Genomic DNA, 26,341 nt, shown 5'->3' on the forward strand with positions numbered 1-26,341 from the left:
TTTTTCGAACTTTTTGTGTAGATAAAAATCTTGTTCAATTGAATATTGAAAAAAGGAAATTTAAGTGGAAATCCTTTTTTTTTTCAAAATTAAAAAATAGTCCCCCATATTGCATATTTTGCAATCAAGCTCAAAATTTCGAGAGCATATATTGTATTTTAATTTTGTTATTTTTATACATTGGATTAAGCTCAAATATGGGGAATGCATAGGTCTCACCAAAATGCCCGCACAATTCAAAGGTATTTTGGCAATTGTATTTCCTTAGTTTTTTTTTTAATAAATACATGAAAGTGAGAAGTGTTGAACACCCAAATTTTGAGTTTATTTTGATGTATAGAAAAAGAATAGAATTAAAATACACTATAGGCTCTCAAAAAGTAGGACTTCAATGTTAAATATGATATATAGGATTTTTAAAAAAAAATTCAAAAATAAAATGGGATTCTTCTTTATATTTCCCTTGGAAAAAAAAGATACCTCAGCATATCCAGCTTTTTGAGCAAGTTTCTAGCCATAACATCCACAGTGAGAGCCAAACTGGATGAAGCATCTTAAGATAGATATTCTTTTGGGTAAAAGCATCTTAGACAGAGACAGACATGGTTTCGAAGGCAAGCAACCTACAAACATATCCTTCCAACAACTGAAGTGCATCCTGAATTGCTTTATATTCTGCTTTCATGATCACATATGGCATATAAAGGCAGTTAGTCGCTATGTCAAGGATTAAAGAAAATTATTGAGTCTCAACATCAAGTCCTAGGATCTGCTTCTGGGTGTTTTGACCGAAGACTTGGGCCATGATAAGATCAAAATATTTATATGCAAGTCCAGGATGTTGATATTTATGCTTCAACTTGAGAGGAAGCATAAAAGAGGCTGGAAATTTGCTTCAGCATATGTGATTATCCTTGAATAAGGTATTTATTGATCATGTTTTCCTTGACTTTCTTATGGTTCCTGTCAATTATACACAATTGACAGTTCTTTTGTAATGTGAACACTCGTTAATATCAAAGTCAAAGCTACATTTATCCCTCAACTCTTCAGTCTCTTTGATGGGCTAAAGTGGTACAGCACCCTCGATTCTGCAGTTACTGAATACACCCTCAATTTCACTACTAAGAACCCAATTAAGAGGAAGAAGTATGGCACTCATATATGTCAGTTTTCACCTTTAAACAGAACACTCAAACCATCACTGCCCATTTTCCAGATACATATGCACATGTCAACTAATTGGTGATATTGGAAACCCTCACTCCAAAAACAATATTGAACAAGTTATCTATAATTATTGATCTAAAACCATGATAGGAAAGAAAACCATCGTGCACCATTGACATGTTCAGAGGAGTAATAATCAAGATACCTGACGGTCTTGATCATCCATGGGCGTGCAAACAACCGCAAGAAGTTTATCGACATCATCAGCCGTAACAACATAATAGGGTTGATTTGCTCCTGGAATGGTAAAACATTCACCAAATTAAGAGTTCCGAACCAGATGTGAATCCACTTCAAGCAGATAATCTTCTGCCATAAAAATCTCAAAAGCAGGGAGGAGTAATTAGCAATTACCCTCAACATACTGCATTGTTCCATCTGGAAGATGACGAACCCACTAGACACAACAACAAACTATTTGTTACTCACTAAGAAAGGTAAAATGCAAATATCTGCCTCTCCAACTATTTGGGCATGTTTTATTTATTTTTCTTGGGGTACTTCAGCGGTAGGAACCACTAAGGAAAGATACAGTTTGAAGTAAACATCAACAATTCATATTTCACACAGCCATAGTTAGAAAGATGAATACTGACGACGACAAACCTCAAACATACAAGCAGAAGTCCCATTGATTGGATAGCCACATGCCAGCAGTTCACATCCTGGTACAGGATCACCAACAATTTGGAGTCCAGATATTGATGGCAACGGATCCTCATCTACATGAACAATATAAAATAGTTTGATTCTTGCTAAGAAAAATCATATTACTGCTTTTATAGATGAAATTACTAATCACTAACAACAACTATTACCATCCGATTGTGAGTTACCATGCCCTTCATAACCAGTGGAAAATCGCATGCGTGTCCGAGAAGGTGCCGGGACATCGTATCCACTATTCATAGGCTCTTTTCCACCACTGAAAGCAAAACACGACCAATACAGTTGAGACAGCTATCAATCAAATGGATGCAATAAAAATCATACATCTAAAAGGAAAAAAATGCATTTTTCTCCATTGCTACATGAAGTGAAACTCAAAATTGGGACAGTTTCAGTGCCTAGTCCGTAGGACAGGAGGACATTCAAAATAAAATGTTTTAAAGTAAGAAAAGATAGATATCTATCGCATATCACATATTTTTTTGGGCTGAGTTGATGTCAATTTGAATAACATAAAAGAATTCCAAGAAAACAATGTTCTGACTGAAATTAAAGGAAGCTAACAACCCGAGCTTCAATTGCTCTAGGATTTCAATAGAAATCCTACGAATAATGTTTGGAAAAAAAAAAAACAATAATCAACCCTACATCTAAATCCTCTACATGGACCCCTATTTAATAAAAGACCTTACTCAAAACCCAATCATAATTCTAATTGAAATAGAATTCTTAATTTAAACAAAAAATTGTAATGACACATTTATCCCTGATAAAATAAATAATTCCATAAGGACTCTAACTACTTTTCCTAACAGCGCCCACAATCCTAAAAAACAAAAGCCCTAAAATCCCTAAAAAGAAACTTGAACCTCTGAAAATAAACCCTAAAATCACAAAAAATATGCCCTTAAAATTTTATAGGAAAGATTAAGAAATAAGAGGCATCCTCTCCTGCATCAAACTCCCTTAGTTGGAGAAAACTCGTTTTTGAGTTTTAAGGTCAACTATAATGAATCTCGCATCAAATCCATAATATGGCCTTCTCTTTCTTCTCTGGCCTCAAGAGTATACTTTGCAAAGAGAGATCTTCAAGAAACGGATATTGATGTGTATTGAGGAATTGTTACAAACTCGCCAAATCCAGCTACTTGAACTTGCACTGGAAACTCCCATGCATTGAAAGCCTGCTAAATGGGCACAAAAACTTTGGGCTGAGTTTCCGCTCCCTTAGAGGCTTTTTATGAGGAAATCGGTAGGAAAAATCGACAGTCATTTTACACATCGTAGAGATCAGAATAAGCTTTCCAAGGAATACCAATAATAGTAAATTATGAATTACGAGCAAAACTTTCTGCGATATCAAAGTTACAATGCCCAAAATCACCTTGTCTACCACGTGAACCATCCAACCTCAAGAATTAGGTTTCTTTGTGGTTTCTCCACATCTTCATGTAGCTGACCCTAAATAGTTGGGAAAAGGCTCTTTCTCTCTCTCTCTCTCTCTCTCTCTCTCTCTCTCTATATATATATATATATATATATATATATATATATATATATATATAATGGGAAAAAGCTGGCGTAGACCCACCAGCCTACAGCTACATATAAGCCCAACGGCCCAGCTTGAATCTGAACCAATCTGACGGTCACAACTTCATTTCGTATTTTAATTTTAATTTTTTTTCTACAAATCCATATCACATGAAATTTTACGCGTATATTCTTCTCATCAAGACACATCTAATAAAAATATTTAAAAATAATAATTCGTAAAATATAAATTGACCAAAATACCCTTAAAAAGTTTCGGGGGTATTTTGGTCAATATATTTTTTGCAAATTATTTTTTTAACATTTTTATTAGATTCTTCTATTTTTAAAGAACACATGCTCAAAATTTCAAGTGATTTGGATTTATAGAAAAAAATTAAATTCAAATACGAAATGCAATCGTGATCATTGGATCGACCCAAATTGAATATGGGCCATTGGGCTCATATGTAGCTGTAGGCTAGTGGGCCTACAACAGCTTTTTCCATATATATATATATATATAGAGAGAGAGAGAGAGAGAGAGAGAGAGAAAGAGAGAGAGGGAGAGGGAGAGAGCCTTGCAGAAAGCAATAACCCATTTTCTCATACACCACTTGTAACTGTCCAAAACATGATTTGCTTCACACCAGGATTTGGGGATGGTCATTAAAACACTAGATGAACTTAAAACAAAAAAAAAATGAAAAAGAGATTTCTGAGCACTTCTAACCTTTTATCAGTGCACCAAAACAAGAGGCTGATGTTAATCCAATTATCTATCTCCTTAAAAAAACATTTTTTTGGGTTTCGTTTCATGGGTGCGTTTGCTAGGGTCAACAGAATGTGCGTGCAAAAACTGGGGTTAAACAAATGCCCCCAACCTAACCTCATTTCCTTTTGGGGTGGGGGCGTGCATTTTTATACATCAAGAGCTATATATGTGTGTGTGTGTGTGTGTGTGTGTGTGTGTGTGTAGACGGATAGATAGATATGAGAAGTTACAACACAATTATCCAACAAATATAGAAAATTACAAATAAGCATGGGCTAGAAGGTCTTTCTTAGGGTATGAATATCCTTCCAAGAATAAATGAGAAATAGTGAAAAGTAATAAATAGAACCAAATATTATCCATAACAAACATTCTGCAACTCACAAAGGAAGACCAACAGTGAAGGATGGAAAGTTGCATTTGGTAAAGAATTAACATAGAAGCAAAATATTTTCCACGGTATGAGGATAAACACTTAATTAATAATAACAAGAAAGGCACATAGCTCTTTATTTTCTTCTATTAACTAGGCCTTCCTTAATAACTTCCAATTAGTTTTCATAGTGTGACAGGAAATACACCATACCATATTAACCAGAAATTCATTCTGGTTGTTTCACTACTTTTAAGGGATATGTAAAGTGAGCTCTGCACACTTCTCTAAAATGTGCAAACTCTGGCACACATTTCTTATACATCTCATTCCTTTTGCATATCTCCATGAAATATTTTAAGTATACATCTCATTCCTTTTGCATATCTCCATGAAATATTTTAAGGACTTTAAAATTGTGCTTCAGCAACCATATCATAAAAGAAAAGGAAGCGAAAGAGAGAAGAAAGATACAGAAGCGATACAAAGATAATTCGTCACGTCAAGGAATCTGAAGTAACATCATAAATTTGTTGCCTAATACACTTATGCGGATGGACCTTGAGAAATCAAGAGGTAATATTCTATGTATGTAACCAGTGTCGCATTTACAAATTAACAGCTATGTTGATGAGCACAACATATAAAAATTTAAGAGAGTACTCACTGAAAAATTTTATACTAACTTAAAATTAGGAAAGGGATGCTCCACAATATTGTCATTGATCATCAAATGCGGCACTCCAAAGCTTGGTACCATGACCTGTTCATTCTTACGGGTCACCAGGCTAGGAATAGCAGGGAAAGCCGGTGCTAGTAAATGCTCATGATCATATACTTGTTGAAGGCTTGAAACAGATGCACTTGAAACCTACAAGAATAGTAAAGAAATGAGGAAGAACAATTTAAGTAACATCAGTAATAAGGAGGGACAATAAATGATAAATGAAATCACATGTGGATTGTGAATATTCAAGGTCACGGATTGTTGAGCAGTATGATCATGTTCACCCCGTCGATTTGCCAGTTGACTTTGCATTTCTCTCAAAGAAGCCTGTGAAGAAGGGAATGAATGATAAAATCCCAATCAATTGTCAGGTACAAACACAACAAATTACAGAAAGCTCATTCATTTTCAACATTGTATAAGCATACAAAAGATATATGATTTTGCTTGCTTGTAGAAAGTTTTGTACTTTGTAGCACTACATTGTTGTATTTCATAGTTTTGATTATGCTTAGACATTAAAAGACTAATATGGAAGATGCCAAGCAGGAATCTTGTGTTTCAAAAGCAGTTAGATTAGGCTGTTCATGTAGAATACTTGTTGCATTTACCTTAGCTACTTGTATGAATTCATATATAAATGAGGGGTACATTGTTATCCAAAGATAGTTGTCTTTTATTAACCATCTATATTGTAGTTGCACCATGGGGGCCACAAATCTACGACTTTATGAAATTCTCCTGTGTCACCTATGGAAGTTTCAAATTATTTAGTGGCTCAGAAGACAGACAGCAACGTGTCCTTCAAAATGGGAGTGAAGATGACCAGGAGAATTCGATATGGAAAACATGATTTGGCTTTGGAACAAAACCGGTTGGGCCGCCCTAGAGCTGTGCAATAAATTTTAGAGAAGGCAAAATATGCCATCAAGTACGAGTCCATGTAGGAGTGGTGAAGCAACATTATGACATTGTAACTATGAGACAGGGTGCAATACTCTAAACTACATTGGTCATGGAAATAGTCTCCTGCATTTTTATCATAAGGAGACATAAGCAACCTGCAAAGATAAAAAAGCCAGCAGCAGACCCCTGAATTGTTGGACAACCAGCCCCATCCTAGATGAGAAAATGTTGCAAGAGGAATTAGCAGGGTGGTCAAGATAGATAAAATAAAATAAAATAAAAATACCCTGGCAAAGTTTAGTTCATATTGATAGCCACGCAGCCTATTACCCAATTATGGGTTTATGAGGACCCACCATAAACTAATAGTCAGCCTTCGAAATGTGTGTGGCATTCCAGACATTAGTATGACTTTACATTAGTAAACTTTAAGTAAGAAAGGCTATATATATAGGTTTGCATACGGATGCAACCTTAAATAGTCAAAGGTACCCCTTCAAACTTTCTCATAAGATGCACTTTTGGTGTTGAAATTCTTAGGATGGGCCAAGAATCTATTTTTATCTCTAATTATAAAATTTCAAACTCTAAAAATGGTTCAAATCAAGTAGATCTATGAACACAAGAAAATTTTAAAAATGGATGGTCCAAATAGTGTGTTGCAAGATGTACAATTTTTTAGACTTTAAATCTGTTTTTTTTCCCATATCCATACAACTTGATTTTGAGATGATCAATTAAATGGTTTTCCAACGTCAAAACAGCATTTTTCAATGGATTTTTGAGGTGCACTTTAATTCTACAATATAAGATGTCAACCTTACATAAACTTTTCCACACACACACACACACACACACACACACACACACACACACATATATATATATATATATATATATATATGTAGTCTCGATTTTCTCACACAAGGTTTTAACTCAGCCACAGAAAGCTCCAAGGTTTTTTTAGACACCTACAGATCCCAAAATCTTCACAATGTGGTTTCTATTTTCCATTGAACATTGCATCAACTGAGGATGAGTTCATAAAAGTTCCATACACAGCAAACACCACCACCAAAGAAATGACGTTTTTTAACCTTCCAAGACAAACATTTTGGTCCAAGTATGATTCGTACAGCCACACAAGTGGAAAACTACAGTCCAGGAGGCCATCTAAATATTAGTAACTTATCAAAGTTTCAGAGAAATGAAGAAGCATGAAAGAAGCAATGAAATTTCAAGATACAAAAATAATTACTGGGGACCATTGATTTGATTAATCAATGACCTGGTATAAATTGGATACCACCTCCACCTCAATCTATAGAAGTTTTTTCCCTTGATGTCTGTCCACCACAACAATGCTTACTAGGAGCCTGGACTTGGTTCACCTTGTAACATCTCATTCAGGCCCTTAAATACCCATATTCCCCCCAACCATACCACATGAGAACACAACTAAATACAACACCCAACCTAAGACAATACATGAATCATCATGTGTGCGAAAAATAATTTCCAATATATCAAATTTTATGGCTACATCAGATTCAATGTATAGTAGATAATATACTGACCTCAGAGATGTTAAGTTTCTGGCGTAAATGCTGCAATAAATCCTGAACATTAAGAAAATCATGAAACTGTTACTATAAAATAGAAATTAAAAAACGGCATAGTAAGCATATTAAATAAATATACATACATTCATAGTTTGATAATATAGCAACAATTGAAGGTACAAAAAGGGAAACGCAAAAAAAAAAAGTTACAAATGCAAATTGTGCAAAAAATTTGTCATTAAGCTCCACCATGACACATATGTCATTTCCAGTGAAGTTTCTAAATATAGAGAGGAAAAGGAACCATTAAATGACCACCCTAAACATAAGTTTAGCTAGCAAGTTTCAGCTTCTTCTAGAATGGATACCATCATGACACCAATCTTTTTCTCAAATATATTGGTCATAAGTGGCCCACCAAGGAGCCACAGTTTCTAATGGCCACACAATGAAATCACATGTTAATTGGTATTTATATTATGACTATTCAATATAAAGAATTATTTACCCAAATAACTATTCATAAAGAACTACTAAGTACACTCATAAGTGTTGTTCGAATAATTCCACTCCGATAGCAAGTTTTTCTTCATATGATCATCCTTGAACAGTATGATTATATTTTCTTTTTTCCCCCCTTTCTTATTGGAAAATAGAATTATATAGTAACATTACTCTCTATAAACCTTTCGCAGGTTTCGGCCAAACCAAATATCATTTCAGTCGTCTACAAGTTAACCAAGAGAAACCTAATAAAATCATTCTTCTGTCTATTCACCCAACACCGAGGTTTAAAAAATCAGATCGGTAACCCGGATCAGCCACCCCAAAAAACTGGGTCAGATTGGCGATCCGGATCAGAGAATCAGCCGGATTCGCCGGTTTCGGCCTCAAAATAATTTCAAAAAAATACTAAAAATCCCTAAAAATAGTGTTTTTTGAGTTTCCAAAAACTTTTAGGGGTGGTGCATTATGTACTTTCATTATTTTACAAAAATACATGAATATTAAGATGTCTTTTCCATGTCTTGATGTCTGTTGATCATCCAAAATTGTGCACCCTACTTTAGATGAGTCCAGGACTTATACAAGGCAATACGTTGTTTAATACAGTAAAAAGAAATTTGCCCAGGACTTACAGTTTGGATAAATATGATATGTTGCAGATGAGAAAGATCTTAGGAGAGGTAAAAAGAACTCATTAAATATGACCCAATAGGCAATTACAAGGAGTAAATGACATACACACGAGTATTTCCATGAGGTGAGAAAGAAGGCAAGATTTATGTTTCAGGCTAAGCAAGGCATGAGAGAGAGAGAGAGAGCGAGACAACATATTGAGCGTTACTGGCCTACTGTGAAGATTAAGACGTAAAATTTTCACTTTTTCAATCTCAATTTTGGCTACAATTATCACTTTAAGAAAGGGTTTCAAATTTTGAGAGAGAAGGTCCCAACCTTTGCAGCATAAACCTAGATAAAAGAGAAGATAGGGTTGGGAATCTTCAAAGAGAGAGAAACTACAATATGTAGGCATATAGAGAGAGAAACTGTTGCATGCTAGTTCCTAAAATTACACAAAATGCGAAAGTTTTCATGCATTAAAAATTAAAAAACCAGCAGCTTCTATCCAAATGCACAAAAGTATTTTGTCCAAAGTTTTTCATGCATTAAACTTTAGAAAACCAGCAGTCTCTTGACACTTACGCAAATATGCCCAAAAGATTTTTGTTGAAGGTACATTAAAAAAAAATTTGTCCCACATCGGGGGGTCCAAAGCCGTGAGCGTGGGGGAGCATCTATAAAAGGGCAATGGGGTTGAGGGATAAAAGCGATGGTGGAGTGTCCAAGCACATATTCGCTTTTGGCGCCCAATCATCATGTGGTGGGCCATCCTATCCCGAATTAATTAAAATTTCTAAATAAAAAAATAGAATAAATAAAAAACTTGAAAGTAGGGCAAAAACAAGTGGTCAACCCAAGTAAAAAATTCAAAAAAAATGCAAAAATATAAAAAATAGTGGAACCGGGTCTAACTTGTCCTCTGGCAAAACTGGAACCAGCATTGTCATGAGGGGAACTGGGCGGGTCCTAGTATTTCGTAGGAACCGGTTCATCCCAACAATTCTCGATCCGGATTGGCCGCCGATTCTGATCCATGGATCGGCGTTCTTTAAAAACCTTGCCCAACACAAACCTGCCCTTCAAACTAGTGATATATCACTTGTAAATCTAATGGGGTATAGAAGGTACACGGAAACTAATGATAGACTAATACGCAAACTAGCAAATAAGAAAAGTATTCTAGCACGACCTGAAAACCAAGGAGATGCTATGTGTCAGAAGGAACACAATGACAAAATTATCTTTCGGAGGCTAGGTAATATATGGGTGTGGTTTATATATGGTGTCCACCTTAAATAATCAAAGTAAGGGGCACCTCCAAACCCTACCAGAAGATGCAGTTCCACCACTAGAAACTCTTATGATAGCCTAAAAATCTGCTTCCACAATTATGAAATTTAAACCTCCAAAACTGGAGCTATCAAGCCGATTTATGATATTTGAAAATCTTGAAAATGGGCAGTCCAAATAATGTGTTACAAGATGTATTATATTTAAGACTTGAAATTCTTTTTTTTTCATATCCATAAATCTCGAGGATGAGATCATCAATTGGAGGTTTTTTAACGTCAAAACAACCTTTTCATAAGGATTTTTGAGGTGTGTGTCACTTTTGTAGTATAAGGTTGACAACCTATATAAACTTCTTTCTATCCATCGATCTATATTTATGCGTGTATGAGAGAGAGAAGAAAGGTGAGTTTGCAGATATATGTGTGTATGTATATATATATGTATGTATGTATGTCGAGAGAAAAAGAGAGAGAAGAAAAAGGGTGTGTTTGTACATTTTGTAAACAAACATTTAGTAAGTCTCCCGAACTTGCAAAGTTAAATGACAACAGGCTGCTTCCATGTAAATGGGGCAGAGAAACAGCCAACTCTGAGTTAGCAGGAGCAGACTAAACTCCCACTTATTACAGTAGGTAAAATAGAGGCACTTTGTGGACTCTCCAAAAAGTACAAACATGACCAAAGTTTTTCATCCTAAAACCACAGTCTCACCTCCATCAACCATCCCTTCAAATGAACAGTGGAGATTAGTGGAGAATGAGACCAACCACCAGCCCACCGCAGCCGCTAACACCGCCATTGTCATCTCTGATACCACCCCACACAAACCAACACACACACTTGTGCGCTAGTCTTTATACAAATAACTGCCATTTAATGTAGATAAAGAGATATATATCCTCAAGTCCCGAACCTTAATCTGTGCCCATGAGATAGTTGCCCATACACTGATAAGGGACATATGGATCCTTGAGAAGAGAGGAGCCATGGTGATCCCCTCAACCACCCAGATCCCACAAGTAAATAGAAATTTGGATCTACATTGAACTCACCTGAATCACCCCTTCTATTCTCCACAGAAGTTCGGTCTCCACTCCGGCTCGAACAGGAGTATGTTTCAATTAACCTAGCCTCCTCCATCCCTCAGAGATACAAAGAACATCCAGCAAAAGGAGAGAACTATTATTTGAGTTCTAATTTTAAGAAGCCAGACCTAGCAATAGGCTAACAGTTTGAGCCTATGTAACTTAATAAGGATCATAAATGCATCCTTGACTAGACATAACCATGCTCTCGAAATCTGGACAGTGTGACTAGACCATTTGAATCGGTAAAGTACATGGTCCTTCAGCCCCAGTACCATATACTAGTCCACTGAGGATGAGTGTATTTCTCATGAAATGCAGTTTGAGTGAGAGATAGCTAACCCAGGATATGGGATATGACAAACTCTCCAACTTTGCATAAAATTACAGAGTTACGCTACCTAAAGATACAGAACTATACATGACACATTGTTCACAAGGATCATCCTCCAGTTCAACTGAAGTACATTCTATGCACCCCATAACACGAGATAGACCCAGAGTTCATTGCACTTTCAAGAAGAAAAGAAGATCAAATTATCAAGGACTTTTACATATAAATACAAATTTTAGTACATTTTTTCAGTATTTATCCGCCTAGACTCCAGTAGACAAAAAGAACGTCGACATCAATAAACCTGAAAGTTAGCCAAAAACAAAAAAATATTTGTTTCAATTACTTAAGCATAAGAAAGATATTTCCCTTTGAAATGCACAAGCACTGAAACATTGTAAAAAATTTACACTGAGGATAAGCATCGGAGGCTCAAACAAACAATTAACAGAAACAGTCACTTAGTACACATACTGAAGACTAAGATATCCCCTGTTGTCTACAATGCAGTTCCAAATGTCAATTCCTAACACAATCCCTTTTCAACTGGGGTACAAGATCCATTTTAAGTGTGAAAAGACTTTACAACTAGAGCAATGAAAATCGCAAGAGCAGCATTACAAATGAAAACCCTAGACATCCAAAACACAACCAAAACAGCAAAATAATAATGCAAGTGTAGCAGTAATGATAGCAGTTCTAATTTCTAAACTTCTAAAAAAGCAGCAGTTGTAATAGTGGTGCTTGCACACAAGAAGCTATAACAATATCAGACAGTAAAGGTAGAAAATACCTTCGTATTGCTAACGATTGAGGAAGCATTCATCACCGGAGGTTGTAAGCCGTACTCAGCTAGCAAACCAGGAAGTGATGAAAGAAAAGTATACCTATCTTGCTCAGCAGCCTAGAGAATTCAAACCAAATCTTAAGAAATAAATAGCCAATTCAAAAGTATAAGATTTATACAACAATTAATTAGCCATATTGATGCCTGACGTAAATGACAAATCAGCCAATCTCTAATCGTATACTTATTTAGTGAATATAAACTACTATGGCTATTCTATAACTGAACCCTCTGTCATACCATTACAGATTTCCCATATAAAAGAAGTCCATGTAAAGAGTATCTCCGCATAGTAGACTACAATCTATAAAGGGTATCACTTAAGAATTTTAATCAACAGAAGAATAATCAGTCACCATCAGAAGACTAATCAGTCACCATCACAAGGTCACAACTACAGTAGAACTATACTTGCTATCCTCCATTTAAATTACAAGAAAATCCTGGATCATATTTGAAGCAAAGAGGTAGGCTGACTTCCTATGATTGTTAATGACAGTGTCCATCTCTTGGTTTCTTCTAACAAGCCAAAGGACCAGCTTCTTAAAAATATGACTTGAGCCACACACTACTAAGATGAGAAAGCAAACAGTGCCTTTTTTTTTCAGTCATGCAGCATGTAATCTTTAATATTAAAAATATCATTCTCATAAAAAGGATTTCTTCTAAAAAGCACAAAGAACAAGTTTTTGAGAGGAAGGTCACAGCTATATTACCAGAAAGGAACATATTCCCAAAAAGATTCCACTCCCAAGTAAGAAAAGGAGGTTCTAATAAGGGAATGCCATATCAAGTGGAAATTCCCAGAATTTTAAGCTTTAACAGAGCTGGAAACTTTTGCAGGCCTCAGCCAGAAGTGTGAAAAGAAGTAATCAAGGAAGAATGAAATAATTGATGCAAGAACTGCATGGAAAAGAATATGCGAGCTTAATCAAACACAGAAAATTCATGCAACATTAAATTTATGAGTGCCCCTTAGTACTAGAATGACGAAAAGAAACACAAGTATCTCTTGATAGTCTGATTGGTTGTTGAAGCAATTCCACAGAATGAACACCTTAATATCTTCAACATATAAACCGAAAATTTCACCTGCAAAGCATGTGTTAGCCGTATATTTTCTTCAATATCATCTTTTCTATGAGACAATGCCTTTGACGCAAGAGTTATGACATCACTTTGCTGCTGATCAAACTCCTGTTGCCCAAATGATGCTTATTAGAAAGGCATGAAAAGATCATTAAAGAAAATAAAAAATAAAGAATAGGAAAACAAGGATAAAAAAAGTATACCAACCATGCGAAAACTAGCAAACTTCTTCTCCAAATTATGTTTCTCAATGAGCAACTGTGTCTCCTGAAAATGGCAGATGATATAACAAGAAAAGCCTCAATTTGCAATATAAACTATAGTATGGGAGTAGGCCAATTCAGTCAAAAATCGCTTAGATAAATTTTCATGCCTTAATAGCAGCATCTGCGAGATGTTTACGGAGTGACAAAAGCTCCTCTTTCCTTGCCCTGAGTAAAAGTTCCTATTTCACATGACAAGCCACTAATCTGAATCTATCCATGGTTATGCACATCTCAAACATTTGTTAAGCGAACTATCTCCACCAAAGAAAACATCAACATGAGAAAAATAAATCTCATGAAGACATAGCTAGTAATTTCTACCCAATTAAAATTACTTGAGTTCCTGGCGTGTTCTCTGAATATGTATCAGCCACGTTCACTTTTGAGGTCTTAGGATCAGAGTCTCCATTTGGTAGCCCATTGGAAAACCTACAATCACATAAGAAAATTGAAAACCATGTGAGAAAGAATGGCATGGTGTTTCCAGAATGCGCAACTTGACATCTACCTGTTTGAATAATCAAAGCATGGTGCAAGCACCCCATGGTCAAACTTTCCAGGAACTGAGCTCCTACCACCTAGAACTGATTCAGCGTCGTGCAAGTTGATGGGGGAACTATAAACAAATGAGGAAGGTCTTAAAAGCCTTGAGGCAAAACTTGGAACGTCCTCCAGATCATTCACATGAGAAGCAAGAGGATCTTGCATGTTCCTCGGTATCATGTTGCTAATGCACAAGACCCCCTAAACAATCAAAGTTCAGCATAAATCACTAGATCAATCTTGATGCCTCCCTACTTCCATATCAAAACTGCGGGAACCAATAGAATTTGGTTACCAATTAGAAACCAAAGAACATGCTAAGTCTAACGCTACCACAAGGAATAAGATTATGGAAAATGCTATCATGCCAATACATAATACATAGATAGATGCATAGTATCAATGTGCAGATTTCTTATTTTTCAGTATCCATATGTGAATTGCTTGTCTCAACTTTCAAGTAACTGGTGAATTTTGTTCAAGGCTGCAGTTTTGGGTAATAATGACCATTGAAACTTCATATTCACTTTCAATCTGTTGTCAGGGACACAATACCCAAGTTTAAATCAGTCATTTAGGATTAGAAGGGTAGCAACCCTTGTATCTTGTGCAAAATTAGTAGGGATATTTTTGCCACCACTCTATCTTGACACCAACATCGATTGCTGTGAGTCCAAAACCAGCTGTGAATTGTTCTTTCTAGTATTGTATCTTTCCCTTTCCTCCTCCCCCTAAGAAAACATAAACTGGAATTTCAAATTGTCCTCATCACTCTTTCCTATCAGCGGCATCTTCACCTCATCTCTCTGATAGGCAGCATCCTTCCACGTGGAAGCCCATCACTCTTTCCCAACATCATACACATTAACATTTTCCCTCAAACCTAAACTCCAATGATTCTATCGCCAAAATTAGTGGATAACATTTCATCTGAACCCTTGCAAAAGGAAAAGGTAGGCTGGTATGGAACCTTATGGTAACTACTAAAGAATCAACGACTACAAAACCATCCACAGCCTGACATCAAACAGTCTCATAGCACATATTTAGAGGTAAACAATGAAATAGATGCCATCTTGGTACCAACCAGAAATCATTAACCAACATCCAAAGAAAGATTTAATCTCTATACAACAGAGCTTCTAGGCCTGCAGCTGAAAGGAAAAGCCCAATCACACTCCCAAAACACAGTGAACTAAACAACGAAGTGCAGAGTAGCAAACCCCTGCAATAGGTCACACCTACATAGAATGTAACCTTTTTTTCGCTAAGTAACTGTAACCTTACACGAGGGTGTTTATAATGCAGATCGGAGAGATCTTTAGAGGAAGATCCCTCATATCCGAACCACAAACTTGTTTTTAAAAGTGATTTGATAGAGAGTAAGGACGATTCGAATTCTAATCTAAGGTCAGATCTACTAAAAAATGAGCACATCTGATCTTAAATCTTGGCAGAGCCAGCATTGATCCGTGCAATGAAATACAAAATAGAAAAAAAAAAGAAGCAATACAAGAATCCTAAATCTAAAAAAATAAATAAAATAACTCTAATAAAATAAATAAAATAGCTGGAAATGGAAAAGAAAAGGTACCTGCCCGAGCCAGTTGGCCCTGGGCACCCGAGGCTTCGAGGCCTCGCCCGTATCAGAACCACAGTTGTGTTTACACCGTGTATCCTCTGTTGTTCTCTCTTCAAACTTGACCAAGTTTTAGCTAGGTTGAAGTAGAGTTTTGCTGATTTAAGTTGGATTCAGGGGGCTAGGGCTTCAAGGTTGCTTCACTAGATCTAGGGTTTGCTCTCTGCTTTTAGAGTTTCTCTCTGGATTCCGGGGCACACCGTCTAAAGTCTAGCACACCATCTTTTAATGGCCTCCCCTAGAATGGTTGACCAAAGCCTATTTAAATGCCCAAAATTGGTTGGAATGGATATATTTTAATAACCAAAAGATATGTCAGGATACTGGATCACAAGATACGGACCATGCACTATGGTCTTCTATAATTCAAGGATCTTATAGAATAGTAGGTTCCTAAGGGTTGTCTAAGGTTAAGAAAATTATGGAGATTGGAATTTACCCGTTTTTAAAAATGGGGTGTCTACAGTTGCCCCTCTTTGGCACTCACTCCCTGTCCTTCAAGGGACAGGTGAGTAGCAAAGAAGTAGACACTCTTTGGCGCTCCCAGTCCTTGAAGGGGCAGGTGAGTAGCAAAAACAGTGTAGACATTTTAAATTTCATCCTGACGTTCCGCGATCAAAGGGCACACCAACTATTCCTCCAAGACATTGTGCTCCCCGCTCACCCACCTAGGGCATTTTCATCCTAGGGTTTTCGACGTGAGATTTCGGTGAGTCACACAAGCTTGGAACTCGAGTTGGATTTTCTGACCATACCACTTAACTTTAGGGGTTTTCACAATTTCAAATCTTTAAACTGGGCATTTTCCTTGATTTTTTTTAATGTTTCCTAAGATTTCAAAGGATTTACCCAATGGGAAAATGTTTCTTGATCAAATCTGAAGAGAGAGATGAGGCGGCGACGCGGTAATCATCATGTACGGGTGTCCAGCTCCATTGTTTTAGAAAACATTTTAAAAATTTTGAAAATAGGGGGAAGTTTGAAATAGAACCAGGAGCATGGACAGGTTACGATTTTAACAAAGAAATTTAAGTTTCTGAAAACACAAGACATATAATGAAAAAAATTTAAAAGAGAGATATTTTGGGAAACAAATTTTTTGTTAGCAATTTTAGCTCTTGCAACCATAGAGCCCGCTAAGCAGTTTAACAGCATGCAGCGATGGACAGATACACCCAACCCTTCACGTCATACGAGGCTAGATGGATACACCCAACCTTTTACGTCATACGGGGTTAGACGGATACACCCGCCCTTTTATGTCATACGAGGCTAGACATTTTTTGAATACACCCGACCTTTAACGTCATGCAGGTTTAGACGGATACACCAGACCTTTTATGTTATACGAGGCTAGACATTTTCTGAATACACCCGACCTTTTATATTATACGGGGCTAGACATTTTCTGAATACACCCGACCTTTTATGTTATACAGGGCTAGACATTTTCTGAATACACCCGACCTTTAACATCATACGCGGTTAGACGGATACACCCAACGTTTATGTCATACCGGGCTAGACATTTTTTAACTGAAATATAGTTGGCAGTTTAGACTAGTGCCACTAAGGAACATTTTTTTTTTTTAACTTTTTTGAAATGGAAGATTTTTCTTTTGAAATTGGTTGGCAGATTAGGCTTGTGCCACCAATGAGCATTTTTTAAAAGAAAAAGTTTTGAAATGAAATTTTCAAGATTTTTTTTTTTTTTTTTTTAAATGTGGGTCTTACAGTTTAACCACTTGTGACCCCTTTGGGGGACCCTATATGAGCATGCCAGGTCCTTGCTTGAATCTTCATGACGATGAATCATCAAGTATTCCTTGATCTTCCAACCTCAGCTCTTGTACTTCAATTCAAAGGAGAGCTATCTGAAGTTTTCGAGCAAAACAGAGTCTTGAAAAATACAGGATACTGCCCCTGAGGGCTTAGAATCTCCTTGGATTTCCGATTTTGTTCCTCCACCACCTACCTTTCGAAGTCCAGATGATTGAGGTCCTTAACCATGTTCTATCAGGCTAATGCTCATTGATTTTTCCCAATGACACCATGTTTTTTGTCGCCCTAAGGTCCCTTTCGAGTGTTCAACCCGGTAGCCTTTTTTTCAATGCTTGGGGTTCCTTTTGGATTTTCAGCCCAACGGATTTCTTTTTTATTTATTTTTCATTGCCCAGGATCCCTTTCAGGTGTTCAGTCTGGTTGCCTTCTTTTTCCAACACTTGAGGTTCCTTTCAGATTTTCAGCACAGCGGATTTTTTCTTTTATTTTTTTATTTTCGAAGAAGAAGACGATGACGAAGGAAGAGGAGGAGGAAGAAGATGAGTCAACGGTGCCATTTTTTTTTCTTTTGTGGCAATTTGCCCTAAGATCATGTAGGAATTCAATCATCTTTCCCTTCTCCAAGTGGCAAAGAGGTTCTAATATCGGTTATCTTTTGATTTCCCTTGCCCCAGGTTGGCATCAAACATTTCTTTGACAATGGTTGCTGAATTTCTGTTGAACTTTTTCTTTGAACTGCTCTACCTAAACTTTGATTTTCAGACTAAGAAGCACTCTCAGTTTTCTAATCCCTCAATCTTTGCTTAGATGACAAACTCATTAGGTTTTCCCCATTAATGGGATAATTTATGTTACTCATTAAGCATTAATGCCTTCTTGAAATATGAGGCGTGAATGCCCCATTGGGTTATTTGCAAGGGGCGAGTGATCACCCTACTCCTTTTCGATGATCTTTTTCAATTAAGATTTTGTAGTGCTCTTTAGGAGTTAATTCCGTAGTAGGCTCCTTCTCAGTGTTTGAGTCAAGGTGAGACTCTCGTACAAGAAGAGTGGCTGAGTTAATATTGGATGGCCTTATGGCATGTTGGGAGTTAACAAATTGGGGCTCAATCTCATTAACTACCCATGTTATGTTTCCAATATCTAACGTGGGTGCCCCCCATTGAGTGATTTCATACGACTGCCGCTGTAGAGTCTTGTGCATCAACAACTACTTGTTCGTCATTAAATGAGGTCTCTTGATCTTGGGGTGCCCCAGTATTCGGGATCGTGCCCATGTCGTTAATTACTTCTAGAGAGCCTGCCTCTTAAGGAGGTAACATGGTTGGAGTTTCAATATCCAGCTCTTCATCCCAAATTGGTGGATCATTCAAAAATTCTTGCAAAGGTGGTTCGAGAGGTTTCCTTAGAATTTTTAGAAGATCATCTTTCCTTTGTGGTTCTGGTTCTCGGGGTGATAAGTTTTCTTAAAAAATTTGCACTTTTATTTCATCTTGAATAACTATCCTCGAGCTACCCTTGTCTCCGTGATTCAAGGAATCGCTAGTTTTGGAGCCTTGACCAAACTTATTCTCGGGCTCATCTCGGATCCCTTGTGAGTTTAGTTTACCATCCCACACATGTGGGTCATCTTTTATAGCATTCACTTGAAATGATGGATCAAAAGGATCATCAATGGGAATGAATTCCCTTGGCATGAAAGTCTGCATTCTCCATATGGTTGAGTAAGTTTTAGTCTCTTCTCGGGGCAGGTTTGTAAAAGGGTCGCTCTTCTCTATCAAGTTCACCTTTCCTTCTTGAGAGGGTTCTTCACCAGTCGAGTCCTCATTCCCTTCTCCTTCTTTTGGAGCGTCGACTATCATTAGGGGTTATGAAAAACTCCGGCTTCATCATTCTTAGCTTGCTCATATCCCGATACTCTTTCAAGCATAACGTCAAACGAGTAAGCGATCACCCCATTGCTAAAGAAAGTGACATATTCTGAAGTCATGTTCTCTAATGCCATGCCTACCTTCGCAGATTCAGGGAGTGGGGTTTCGACAACTCGCATAGCGGCCTCTTTGAATCTTGTTATAAATTCAGAAGGAGACTCGCTCGACTTTTATTGGGTGGATGTTAACTCACCAAGGGTGACGGGTCCTGGTCTTCCCCCGTGATAGCGAGAGGAAAATTGCCTAAACATTTCGTCAAGAGTTGCTTTACGGTTATCCTCCATGAATCTCTGGCGCCACATCAAAGGCTCTTCTGATAAGCTATGCAAGAACATGACCTTAAGTTGGTTGGGTAGGTCTCGCAGTGTATGGGCCATTAACAGGTAGGCATTGATGTGTGCCTCAGGATCCTCTTTCCTAGAAAATTTGTTTATGCATTGTGGCATCACAAACCCTACTGGTAGATCTTCCAGGTGTCCTAGAGTCTCTTGTACATAAGTTTTAGGAGCTGAGAAATCCCATATTCCCATTCTCTCTAAAGAGTCATGAAGGCGTTTCATGTAGGTGAATTGAGTCGTTGTTATAACAGTCACCTGGCTTGGTTGTATGGTCTATTGAATCTGAGTTTGCAGTATATGGCTTGTATAGACTGATTGTTGAGCCCATGTAGCAGGTTTCCCCAAGGATTGAGCCTGCAGAATATGTTGAACTTGGTGTGCCGTTGTCGGCCTATAAACTCACCTAGATTAAATTGGGCCTGAGTTAACCCATTACTCGGAGTTTGCACAACATGGCCGCGCAAGAAGGCCTATAGGATAGGATCACCACTTGACTGAGATGGACAACTTGAGCAGCTATGATGACTAGACCTCTGACCTCGAGCAGTGAGGTCCGCCTATCCCTGACCTTCACTGGATGATCTAACCCTACGGTTAGGATATTCTCTCGCGCCAGCACTGGACTGAAAGAGCGAAGGAAGGCCATAACTACTGTCAGATGGTGTCTGCCCTCGAGCTAATCCTGGACTCGAGTGATGACTTGAGTTAGACCCCTGGCCCTTAGTTGATTGGATTGGCAGGCTAGCACCCTTGGGGTTATATTGGTTTTAACCAACAGGTTGGAGGTGGCCTATAGCTTGAATTCCTGACTTAACCCGCCTGGATTGACTACGTTGGACGGTGTACCCTCAATTCAACAGGTCTCGAAAGAATGCTTGCACTTTTGGGTTATCTTGATACTGGGTTAGGTCTAGACCCTAACCATTACTGGTGATAGATTGTACGGGTAGACCTTCCCTAGCTCTATGTGTGTCTAAACCCACTTGCCCTCTCAGTGGCTGATAGCTAAGACTAGAATGTCAGGCTTCTAACTGAACGTCGGGGTTAACCTGGGCCTAGTTAGGATTGGCTAACTCAAAGATCTGGGCTGGGGCCTTACCTTTGGTATGTCGACTGGATGTAAGACTAACCCCCATATCCTGGAGGATTGCCCCAGGCCTAACTCCTTGACTGTTCAAGGTGTTACAGACCCTGCTAACTTGTTGGCTCGTGGCTTCTAAATCACAGACGTGAGGGACACCAATTGGGCGGCTCATACCACTAGGTATGGTTCCATATGGGTTGAGACTCGGCTCACTGACACGAGTACTATGAATCTATGAGGGAACACTATGACGGTGCCTCTCAGACTATCTAGGTCCCCTAGATCCAGACTGAGCTAAAGCCGCAGAGTTGGACCTTATTCTGGTTTGATCCTGGGCCATGACTCCTAGACTTGTGCTAAAATAGAAAGGCTTGGACCTAGCTCAGACATGGGCCTAGACTAGGCTTTGACTTGAACCTAATTGGACTTAGTTGGACTAAGACTCGAACCTAACTAGACCTAAACTAAACAATAAACAGGGGTTTAGACCTGGGGTGAGGACTTATGGATAGACTTTAGTTCGAAACCAAGTTTGGTCTTGACTCAAGAGTATACAGTCGATGAGCTTAGGTTTGAACTCTGAACTAAGGTGAACCTAGTCTAGTTCTAGAGGCAACTCTATATCTAGACGTAGGCTAAGACCTGTACTGAGACCTAGACTAGATGGATAAGAGTCTTGGCTCCGACCGAGAGGGGGCTTAGGTTCGGACGCGAGTGTGAACCTGGTTCGGACCTGGGCTAAGTTGGGCATAAGCCTAGGCTTGGGCCTAGAAGGATTGGATATCAGATTAGGTGTTGAACCGGACTGGATCAAGGTTGGGTCAAGCACGAGCCTTGGCTCGGACCAAAAGGGGGCCTAAGTTAGGACTTGGGTGTGAACCTGGTTCGAACCTAAGCTAGGCTAGGTATGAGCCAGGACTCGGACGCAGAAGAACTCAGAATTCAAATTAGTTGTAGACTTGGATTGAGATTTGGGCTAGATTTGGCGTGAGCCTTTGCTCGTACTAAAAGGGGGCCTAGGTTCGGACCTGGGTGTGAATCTAGTTCAGACTTTAGCTAGGTTGGGCACAAGCCTAGGCATGGACCTAGAAAGATTGGATATTGGATATCAGACCGGGTGTTGACCCGAACTGGATCAAGGTTGGGTTAGGCACGAGCCTTGGCTCGGACCAAAAGAGAGCCTAGGTTCGGACCTGCCTAGGCTGGGCACAAGCCTGGACTTGGACCCAAAGATTTCAAGTTCAAACCGGGTGTAGACATCGACTGAGATCTAAGACTAATCAACCTATATAAGCAAGCAATGCATTCAAAATCTTAGCCCTAAATTTATGGGTAGGCTAGGTCTAAGTGGACTTCTAACTATTGACATGCAGTTAGGCTGAGTAGATTCCCACGTAGGTCCTGATCACCTATTAAAGGAATCAACCAGGTCCTAATGTATGTGGAGTTGCTTTGAGGCTAAGGAATTACGGAGGGGCCGCTCACAATTAAAGATAAGAAAATCCCAACCGATTCAGCTCTCAATGCGAGTTTCTCCTCACGACGTTAATGTCGGATTTTTTGAAAAAAAATTTGTTGGTTTCCCGGGCTTCCCCAGTCCGTTGTGTGTAGTAGTGTGTAAAGGAGCATGCAAGTGAAAAGAAAATGGCAAGCAAGCAAACAAACACAAAAGAAAGAAATGTGAGCACTTGACACAAATCGCGCCAAGTGAAGTATGCTGTGTGTTGAATTTTAACCGACCGAGAGCACAATTGAGGTGCAAGGTAAAGCAGCCCCTAAGAAGGTATGCAGTTAATAAACGTGGAACATCGGGCAGCCCGTGCGTAGTTGAGCGCGCCCCGAGCCGAGGGTGATTCGATCAGGGCACAATTAGAGAGAGAGCGCAGGTGACCCTGAGCTTTTTTTTTTTTTTTTTTTTTTTTTTTAACCCCTTTTTTCTTTAATGACAAAGACAAAGAAGTGGCAAATGCCAAATTACAAGCAAAGAAATGAAAGAGGCCTTTTTTTTTTTCTTTTCTTTTTCTTTTTTTTGAAAAGAGGGAGAGGCCTTAAAGGTGATTTTTTTTAAAGTGAAGATTCTTTTTTTTTAGAAAATGAAGTGGCATTAAAAAAACAACTTTTGCAGCAAAAGTGATTTTTTTTTTAAACAAAATAAGCTGTAATTTTATTTATTTATGTTTTTCTTGCTAAGCTTTTTTTTTTCAAAAATGAGAAAGGCCTTAAAAAGTTTTTTTTTTTTTTTTAAGCAAAATGTCCTTAAAAATTTATTTTTTTATGTTTTATTTTTAACAAAGAGGCTTAAAAAAGTGTTGATTTTTTTCTTAGGAAAGTAAATTTTTCTTTTTTAAAATGAAATTGGCTAAAGATTGTTTTTTTTTCTTTTTCTTTTTTAATAAGAAAGATGACCTTAAACACCCACTTTTTTTCCTTCTTTTTTTAAAGCACAGAGGGTTTGTTGTTTTTTTCTTTTTGAAAACTTCTAAAAAAAAAAAAATTCTTTTTTTGTTTTTGAAACAAAGAGTTTTTTTTTTTTAATTCAAAAGGTAAAAATACTTTTAAAAGAAGATAGAGTCAAGAAAGTTTTAAATTATGCAAAAAGGACTTAAAAACAAAAAATAAGATCAAACAGATAATATCAAGTCAAATAACATCAAGTCCAATCTAGTATGATAAGAGAAGAGAAAATTTGTCTAATGTGCCGGATATGGATAAAGCACAAAATAAGGAATTAAAAACCTAATCTATTTCTACGGATAAAACACAAGATAAAGAATTTAAAATCTAATCTACTTATCCTTCTTTTTTTTATCTTTTCTATTTTCTTTTATATGGGGAAAAAGAAAATGCCTTCAAAAAAAAGCAAAAAAAAAAATTTTGCAAAAGAGATTTTTTTTTTAGAAAAATAAAAAAAAATCGGCAAAATGGAATTTTGGGATTATACAATGTGGGAGCTCTTTTTTTTTTAAGGAAAAAGGAAATAACGACAACGAAGAGAAAGAGAGCGCAGGGAAAGCAAGCGCAAAGAAACAAAAATTTTTTTTTTTTTTTTTTTTTTAAGGAGAAAGGAAATGAAGATGATGAAGATAAAGATGTCTTTTTGCTCTCTCTTTCTCTCTCTCTCTCTATTCTTTTCTTTTGGAAACCAGCTGCAAATCTAAAACGAATGAATCTTAACCGCCTATGGATCTAGGCACAACTCTTGGGACTGCCTGTTTCCGGAAGTCCGGCTATGGATCTAGGCACAAATTTATTTGAAATCCATTGAAATTGCGTTGGTTGAGATGGGTCTGGTAAAGCGCATGGGGTGGCATGGGATTTCACAGCAAGTTTCTTTTTTTTCTTCTTGATTGTGTTGAATGGGATCTTCCAGCAACAAAAAGACGGAGAGGTCAAGATTAACACCCAAAGAAAATATCGCAGCTCTTTCTCTCTCTCTCTCAAAAATTCAATGAGGTGAAGATGCAAAAGAAGCGTAGGATCTGAAAATTTTTAGCTATAAACAAAAACACGCAAGACCACTTGAAACACAAGCAAATTCTTTGGAATGGATCCAAGCCGAGAAAAGAAAGCGAAGTAGTACCAAATTATCGAAAAAAGGGAAACTAGAACAAGATGCAATTAAATGAAACGATTCTTTTTCCTTTTTTTAAAAAAAAAATGGCCCTCAAAAGGAGATCTTGGGCTTTTTTTTTTGCATGCACAGATCTAGCTCGAAATGCCCCACGGTGGGCACCAAACTGTTTACGATGCATATTGGAGAGATCTTCAAGGAAAGATCTCTCAGATCCGAACCACAAACTTGTTTTTAAAAGTGATTTGATCGAGAGTAGGGATGCTTCAAATTCTGATCTAAGGTTAGATCTACTAAAAAATGAGTATATCTAATCTCATATCAATGGCAGAGCCAGCAATGATCCATGCAATGAAATACGAAATAGAAAAACAGTAAAAAAAAGCAATACAAGAATCCTAAATCTAATAAAATAAATAAAATAACTCTAATAAAATAAATAAATTAGCTGGAAATGGAAAAGAAAAGGTTACCTGCTCGAGCCAGTTGGCCCGGGCACCTAGGCTTCGAGACCTCGCCCATATCCGAACCACGGCTGTGTTTACACTGTGTATCCTTTGTTGTTCTCTCTTCAAACTTTACCAAGCATTGGCTTGGTGAACTAGAGTTTTGCTGATCTAAGTTGGTTTCAGGGGGCTAGGGCTTCAAGGTTGCTTGTCTAGATCTAAGGTTTGCTTTCTGCTTTCAGAGTTTCTCTCTGGATTCCTGAGCACACCGTCTTCTAATGACCTCCCTAGAATGGTTGACCAAAACCCATTTTAAAAGCCCAAAATTGGTTGGAATGGATATACTTTAATAGCTAAAAGATATGCCAGGATATTGGATCACAAGATAGGGACCATGGACTACGGTGTTCTATAATTCAAGGATCTTATGGAATAGTATGGTCCTAAGGGTTGTCTAAAATTAGAAAAATCATGGAATTTACCGTTTTTAAAAATGGGGTGTCTACAAGGCGATTATGCTAGACATGAAAAATCAAGTCAGGTTTTGAACGATCTAAAACTCCCCCAAACACAAAAGTTAATGTGTTTCATTCACTTTTTCTTGAAGGGCAACTGTAGACCATTAAAAAGTATAAACTTTACAAAATGTGATGAATCTCAAAACCATACACTGGGGTTCGAACATATTGCAATATATAAGCATTGAATTGAATTACTAGATGCTGCAGATGAAGGAACATGATCAAGATTCCGAAATACAATCAAACATCTAAGCAAAAATGTTGTTAAGATGCCATGGGCAAAGCAAAAATGTTGTCGAGATGCCATGGGCAAAAAACTAACTTGCAGGTCACTGAATAGTGTTTCCAGGACTTCCTTCAATGACTAGCGGTCCCCAATCTTTATTGTAAAGACTCAAACTCTTTAAGGGTGCAAGGCCCTCTACAGTGGTGGCATCACAGATTCCAGCAGGTCCTGGGCACAAAAGGACAATCATACCCTTCAAATTTCAATACAGCCCTCCAAATACAGGCCTGAGTTTCAAATGAACTACCATTAAAACTTAACTATAACCGAGCCTCGTAATGCATGTTCCGAACCGAAGAAAACGCGTGTACTTTTTTGCAAGCAATTTTCTCAAATTTATTAAGAAATCAACCACTGCAAATCTACAAAATCCTATCCTACCTCTA

General features: G+C 37.7%; 1 protein-coding gene across 41 annotated transcripts in view; it reads right to left on the reverse strand.

The window, feature by feature from the left end:
* The window catches only part of LOC18429230 (uncharacterized), a 59,407-nt gene that overhangs the window by 24,218 nt on the left and 8,848 nt on the right, over window positions 1-26,341 (reverse strand). For 7 of the 41 annotated variants that reach the window (XR_002280151.2, XR_016051594.1, XM_088861240.1 and 4 more), the window contains 13 exons: window positions 14,323-14,558; window positions 14,150-14,243; window positions 13,922-13,993; window positions 13,756-13,815; window positions 13,552-13,656; window positions 12,406-12,516; window positions 7,791-7,832; window positions 5,536-5,634; window positions 5,267-5,451; window positions 2,049-2,155; window positions 1,837-1,952; window positions 1,585-1,627; window positions 1,376-1,467 (listed from right to left, as the gene is read on the reverse strand). Coding sequence is in view for 25 of the 41 variants with exons in the window: in XM_088861240.1 (XP_088717366.1) it covers window positions 1,376-1,467; window positions 1,585-1,627; window positions 1,837-1,952; window positions 2,049-2,155; window positions 5,267-5,451; window positions 5,536-5,634; window positions 7,791-7,832; window positions 12,406-12,516; window positions 13,552-13,656; window positions 13,756-13,815; window positions 13,922-13,993; window positions 14,150-14,243; window positions 14,323-14,558 (1,362 nt within the window). In the remaining 16 variants the exon portion in view is untranslated. Of the gene's footprint in view, window positions 1-1,375; window positions 1,468-1,584; window positions 1,628-1,836; window positions 1,953-2,048; window positions 2,156-5,266; window positions 5,452-5,535; window positions 5,635-7,790; window positions 7,833-12,405; window positions 12,517-13,551; window positions 13,657-13,755; window positions 13,816-13,921; window positions 13,994-14,135; window positions 14,244-14,322; window positions 14,626-25,175; window positions 25,436-25,991; window positions 26,124-26,341 lie in introns of those variants that run through there. The other 34 variants (XR_016051601.1, XR_016051597.1, XR_016051599.1 and 31 more) reach the window with 14 other exon arrangements.

This window comes from Amborella trichopoda, chromosome 3 (genome assembly GCF_054954075.1).
Source record: "Amborella trichopoda isolate Santa Cruz 75 chromosome 3, AtrichopodaSantaCruz75HAP2 v2.0, whole genome shotgun sequence".
NCBI classification, from domain to species: domain Eukaryota; kingdom Viridiplantae; phylum Streptophyta; class Magnoliopsida; order Amborellales; family Amborellaceae; genus Amborella; species Amborella trichopoda.